The 6895-nt window shown below is 46.2% G+C and overlaps 1 protein-coding gene across 1 annotated transcript; it reads left to right on the top strand.

The window, feature by feature from the left end:
• The first annotated feature begins 3843 nt into the window (after window positions 1–3843).
• LOC119300995 (protein trichome birefringence-like 34) lies at window positions 3844–6674 on the top strand. Its single transcript, XM_037577897.1, has 5 exons — window positions 3844–4564; window positions 5156–5327; window positions 5418–5626; window positions 5794–5949; window positions 6065–6674. Exons 1-5 carry the CDS (start codon window positions 3993–3995, stop codon window positions 6411–6413), a joined length of 1458 nt encoding a protein of 485 aa, XP_037433794.1. The 5' UTR covers window positions 3844–3992; the 3' UTR covers window positions 6414–6674.
• The last annotated feature ends 221 nt before the right edge of the window (window positions 6675–6895 follow it).

The following is a 6895-nucleotide window of genomic DNA, read 5'->3' as shown; positions in this document are numbered from 1 at the left end:
AACACCACAGAAAGGCCAATGCCCACTGAGGATTGGGGACAGAAACCCACGACTACTCCCTCCGTTCCATAATTATGGAACTAAAACCCAGAGGCAGAGGGAGTAGCAACCAAAGGAAGATTTTGTGTCTTATTCTGCTAGCACACTTCCAAAGCCAGTTAAAGATAATGTGAGCCTCTGCTCGTGTCTTCAGGCTCAGTGAGATGGATCAGTATTTGTTATTATTGCCCTGGCATATCCATTTATCTTGAGTTTGACAAATGGTGTGCAGGCTCATTAGGAGTTGAAGGTCATTAAGTTGTTCAAAAACTCGTTCTGAGAGTGGGGTGTGGAATAGAGCATAGCTATCATTAGAATTGAGCAAGCAGGCCAAGGACTGGGTGTCATTTTTGGCAAAAAAAAAGTGCAGTTCAGGGAATATGTGAATCAGAGGTCTGTCCACCCACTTTTCATGCCAAAGTTTTATTGTGCCTCCGTTGCCAGCCTTGCAGGTTGTATTACTCTTGAATGAGGGCAAAAGTTCGAGATGTGTTCTCCACGAGCTTGATCCCACCATTCTTGCCCCTGAGAGTTCAGACGAGCAATATTTGTCCCAAATCATCTTAACCCAAGGAAGGTTCTCTTGTTTAAGAACTTGTGGAGGTTTTTCATGAGTAGAGCTTTATTATGCACTGCAATAATATCCAAGATTCCAAGCCCACCTTGATCTCCAGGCCTGCAAATCTTGTCCCAAGCAATTAATGCAGGACCTGAATTTTCCTGGCCATATTTTTTCCAGAAGAAATGCCTCATATACTTATCAAATCGATCAGTGATACTGGCAACCAGGGCAAGGGCACACATGAAGAAAATAGGCAGTGCAGAAAACAGACTTGATCAACTGTAGCCTCCCATCATAAGATAGCAAAGTGGAACACCCTGTCAGTCTTCTTAACTAATGTAACTAGCAAGCAATAGCATGCTGGATGGGTTACCAAGGCTTGAATGATTCTGCAATTTTTTGGTCTCTGAAAATATCAGGAAATGTCCTTCCAGACATTGAATGATGAAGATGTTTACCTTGCATACGCACGTACGGTTTATGAGAAACTGGGGCCAGGATTTGCTCCATCAGTACCACCTGTATCCTGTTCTTCAAGTCCAAGGCTTGATGGATGCCTCTTGTTAGCCAGCATAACACTCGAGGCTCTACATAACCCACACATGTATTCCCTTCATCGCATTAACTGCAGAAAGCAAATTAAGAAAGACGACTCTAATCATGTATAGCTTGTTTCAAGCATCGTCCACACGTACACCGTCGGTGCGATCAATATCACACCAATTGTTTTGGACTCAAGCCATACATGCAATCTGCAACAACTAGTATGTGCAGCAACTGTTGAGGAAATTAAGAGCACCACAGGAAACAGGGAAGAGAGGGGGAGATTTGCATTATTGGTGGTGGTACTAGAAAACACATGGTTTGGTGAGGTGGTTGAAGCCAAGAAGCAGGACATGGTAGCCTTTTTCCGTTGCCGTCCCTGCGGGTGTTAGCAGCTAGGTGGGTAGGCCCGCTGTGGTCTTCACTCTTTTGACCCGGGAGCATCAATCATTTTCGCAGATGTCACAGTACTCTACTCCGCACCAGGTTTACTGCAGGTGGATGCTGTTCTTCCAGCAACCTACCTGTGTAAACCGAAATGATCAGGCTCAGGCTGGGAACAGCATGAGAGTTGAGAGTCATTGACTGAAAATCATTTGCTGCCGTCTGACCTCTGAGAACACCATATTTAGTCTGTATGCCATGAAGATAAGTGGTTAAATGCTGCAAGTGCAGGTTTGATGCTACTACAAAGCAATAGCACTGCCGGCAATCAAACTAGCCAGCTACCATATTATTTCCTGCCAGCAGGCTGCTCACTTGAGTAGAGGTTCAGAAATCGAGCTTCATTTCTACACTCCTTTCTAGGAAAAAGCTGCAAGTGAGATTGCGACAGGTATGCCTATTATTGCTAGAGTGTTATTTATCTCTATGAACTCTGTTTATACTAGTAGTAGTTTGTGTGATTATGCAAGTATTATTACTGGAGTGTTATTTATATCTGAACTCTGTTTATACTAGCAGCATGCAGCACGCGCGCTAATTATCACCACGCCATCGCCATGCGTGATCAGTGAGTTTAGTAACACAAAGCTTTGGACCAGCGCACATGGAATACATGGTACTTTGCATGGCATGGCTCCTTACGCAGGACAAGACGGATGGAGAGTAGTCGGAGACGTCCAAATAGTTTCCCATTGGACTTTGCAGGAAGCAGCTACTAGCTTTTGGGGAGCAAATTAAAGGTGGACCAGCAGTAGGTATGTCCATACATCTCAATTCTCAAATGCACGTTGCCAACTGCTTCTTCGGCAGATGTTACTAGCTAGCCTTCCTTCTAAGGCTCGCCGCGCTCAACTGACGCGGCCTCCGGTACAGGTCAGTAATAAGTGCAGTACCCTTTGTCCACTCCTGCAAGTCAGATCCTTCCGTCTTCCATGGATATTGTTGGTGCTCATCAGTCATGCCTTTCATGTCTCCACCAGCTGCATGCCATTGCCATGGCCATGGCCATGGAGAATCTCAGAGGAAACGGAATGATTGGATTGCAGAGTGAGCGACTGACTGGCACCGTATTATGCAGATAGACCCCACTGGTTAGATAGGACCGGGCTACATTAGGACATGATACCAAACAAAGCAGGTGTAGGCATAGAATTCCTTCCACCTAACACTTTATGCGGCCTTTGGGGCACCGCTGATCATTTCATACTGTGCTAGCTAGCTAGCCTGCTGAGAGAGGAGATTGCTCAGGAAAAGGGAGAGGCTATCTATTTTGGTTGGGCAATTTGAGATTCAGCACCAAACCAAATCAGGATTTATCATCTGTCATTCACTTGTAGTCACAGCTTGCCAGGTAGTACCTTGAGCGGTTTAAATAGTCCTAGTGTCACAACCAATCACATTATTCATATGTCCGGCTACTTCTGTCAGAAAAGAGGTGGAGAATGAAGGCCGAAAAAAGGCAAACCGTTGATCGTGCGGTGTTTGCCACTCGGATTAATTGACAACACACCACCGTGTTGAAAAAGAGACGGCCAACATGTATAAGTTAATTCATTCAGGGAGATCACCACTTTGACGCATGCATGCAACAGCCGAACAAGCACACGTTAAGACGTGTTGACTGATCAGAAATACTAGTTAAGTAGTAGACGGCAGTAACAGATAAGCACTAGATAAACTTCGATTGATGAATATATTGACATAAATATACATATATAGCGATGTGACCGTACCAGTTAAGTTAAGGTTGTTTAGCACTACTAGTACATCAACTGATAGAGAATTATGATTGCCATTTTGAAATGATGGAAAATGCATTACTGAACTTTACTTCAGGGGGCCTCTATACTAGTGGCTTTACATTAGCTTATTATGAATGCTAATTAGGTGAGGAACAAAGCAATTAATGCAAAAGACTTCTTTCCCCGTACACCGCCTTTCCGTTGCTTAATTTCTAAATATCATATGCTGAAAGTGACACGCGCAAACGCAAGCACATTGAAATAAATATATTTTGCTTTTTGCTGTGCTAGCTTGAATGGCTGGTGTGACTCTGGTGTGTTGTGGTGTGGTGTGGTGGATTTGATTGATAGATAGAAGTGTCGGCACCAGAAACCAGCACTTGTACCTTTACTCCCTTTTGCTTTTATTAAACAAACTAGCCTTACATTATGGACACTGGCAGAGCACATGCGTGGAGTGAGCGTGAGCCTGACATATAAAATCATGTGCAAATTCGGGGCTGGGTAGACCAAACTTACAAACACCACCCATCGTCTTGTCTTGCAACCTCATTTCATTTCAGCCTCAAACTTTCAGCGCCAGTACCAACCTGCTGCACATTCTTATACGTCCGAGGTAGCTTACAGGAGGTTGCACTGCGGGCAGGCGGTCAGGGTGATCGATGATGATGAAGGTTAGCCCAAGGGTCAGCGTTCACGTTTGCTTGTGCAGCACTAGACATGGGAAGGAGTGCCCCCATTACAACAATAAAAGAGGGGACGGCGCCACAGCCGACTCACCAGAGAAAATGAAGCCGGAGCAGGCCACCCACAACAAGATGACCACGGCGGCCTCCTCCCCGTCCCCCGTCGTCGGCCTGCGGGGCGTGGTCAGCTCCCTCGTCGCCTTCTTCATCGTCGTCAGCTCCGTCTCCCTGCTCTTCGACCGCGGCCACGAGTCGCAGGTGCAGCTGGCGGTGCAGCACCGGCACCAGGAGGTGAAGGTGGCCGCGGCCGGCCGCCGCGAGGCGCAGGTGCAGTGGACGGACGAGCTCATGGGCGAGGCTGTAAGGGGCTCTGGCGAGGAGTGCAACTGGTCCGTGGGGCGTTGGGTGTACGACAACGCCTCCCAGCCGCTCTACTCCGGCCTCAACTGCTCCTTCATCTTCGACGAGGTCGCCTGCGAGAAGTATGGCCGGAATGACACCAGGTACCAGTATTGGAGATGGCAGCCCGATGGATGTGATCTTCCAAGGTATGGCTGGTTTTGTTACATTTACATACATGCATGTTTCTCTAGAAAGAATAGTTGAGTTGAGACTTGGAGTCGTTTTCTAGCTCGGTTTTGTTCATTCATGCCAACAACAACAAAATCTTAGGGAAACCAGATTGGCCTGCTGAAACCAAATGATGCATGATAAGTAATTAAATATAGCAATGGAACAAATCATATGTGAGATTTTCGATAAAAAATCATATGTGAGATGGCAGCGAGTGGGATTGGCCAGCTGAACCAGAGGGCAGCGAAAGATCAACAATGAGAAATCTATTTTTTTTTCTTGCTTTGTTCACCATCCAATTCCATACACCTGCATGGCTAGAAACAGATCATATATGGCATGGCATCCAGTCATTCGCGCCTACTACTGTCAAAGTGTCAATAGCATTTGTGACATGCGGACTATTTTTTACATGTTGAAACAGAATCAACGCCAGAAAATAGTGATATGATTGCTCTGCCTCTGCTCCCCAAAGACACAAAGGAACTAATGGATAGTGAAAGATCATGAGTTGTGAGAATTTTACATCTTGTTCTTATTTTTGTCATGTTGAAACTGTGAAACAGGTTCAATGCCACAAAACTGCTCGAAAAACTGAGGAACAAGAGGATGGTCTTCGTCGGCGACTCAATCAACAGGAACCAATGGGTCTCCATGGTGTGCATGGTGGAGGCCTCCATCCCTGAAGGCCAGAAGATGCGCGTTTACAACGGCTCGCTCATCTCCTTCACGGCATTCGTATGTTTCTCGATCTCTGAACACTTGAAAAAATGTACTAGAAGTAAGGCATGCCACTTTCTGTCAGCTGATCGAGGCACACTGTTTCAGGAATACAATGCGACAATCGACTTCTACTGGTCGCCGCTGATACTGGAATCCAACAGCGACAACCCGATAATTCACCGGGTTGAGTACCGGATAATACGGGCGGAGAAGATTGAGAAGCATGCCCGTGCCTGGGGCAATGCTGATGTTATTGTTTTCAACTCTTACCTTTGGTGGAGGAAGCAGAAGCCCGACATGAAGATGAAGGTCATGTAAGTACATCATTTTACACTCATTGCTTGCCAACAAAAGGAAAGAGTTATCTGAAACCGACGCAAACAAGTTGATAAAGTTTTGGATGCTATGAACTGGGATCTGGAATTAGTAACAAATATAAATATAATTGAGCTAGCATGATGAACATCTTCACCATGTGCAGGTATGGTTCATTTGAGGACGGTGATGCAAAGCTAGACGAAGTGGAGATGGTGGAAGGTTTCGAGATTGCTCTCAAGAAACTAACCGAGTGGGTGGGAGCGAACGTCGACAACAAGACTAAAATCTATTTCGCAGGCTCGTCGCCTACACATACCTGGTGAGACCAAAAACTGAAACTTATCCATCAACCGTTAAACCTGACAACCTGACAACCAACAGATTAAATTTACAAGCATATCACACAATCTTCTCACACATAAACAAACTTTCAGGGCAAGCGACTGGGGCGGAGACGACAGCAACAAGTGCCTGAACGAGTCGGAGCCGATCCAGAAGGTGGGGTACAAAGGCGCGACCACAGACTACAGCATGATGGACAAGGCGAAGCAGATCTTCAGGCCGCTGGAGCAGAAAGGCATAAACGTTCAGATACTCAACTTCACCCAGCTGACCGACTACCGCATCGACGCGCACCCCACCGTGTTCCGGCGGCAGTTCACCCCCCTCACGAAGGAGCAGATCGCCAACCCGAGCAGCTACGCCGACTGCACGCACTGGTGCCTCCCCGGCGTCCCGGACGTGTGGAACCACTTCCTCTACTCGTATCTCGTGCAGAAATGATGTAAATATACATATGCAAACCATTTCTTGTTCGTTCGGGGTTTTGTTGTTGCGGTTGTGGGAGGTTCTAGATTAGGCCGCCGCTGCCTTTATGTATAGGACATGCCCCGCGTCAAAAAAGAAAGAAGAAGGGTTTCTCTGCACTTGCTTGTAAAGAGCCAAGGAAGTGTATATGAGTACTCCTACGTGGAAAGGGATTAAGGAGATGTTCATTTTGGAGGCGTGTGAACATATATATAATCCAGCCTGCAAATCTTATGACACCGTGCTTGGCTGCTAGGGAAACGGAATGGGAGTTTGCTAGGCGATTAAGCTTGGGAAGTTGATTATTAATCTCAAACCCATGTTTGGTGTGGGGTGGGAATTAGTGATGTGAATTTGAGAGGAAGTTTCTTCCCACGTGAACTAATAAGGGCTTAGTGAGTCGAAAGCGTTACTAAAGTCTAACTTAAGTATCATTGTGGATTTTTTTTGTGTGTGTG

The sequence above is a fragment of the Triticum dicoccoides genome, chromosome 5A (assembly GCF_002162155.2).
Source record: "Triticum dicoccoides isolate Atlit2015 ecotype Zavitan chromosome 5A, WEW_v2.0, whole genome shotgun sequence".
Taxonomy (NCBI): domain Eukaryota; kingdom Viridiplantae; phylum Streptophyta; class Magnoliopsida; order Poales; family Poaceae; genus Triticum; species Triticum dicoccoides.
Note: the sequence above shows the minus strand (reverse complement) of the source record. Positions and strands in the feature narration are given on the sequence as shown.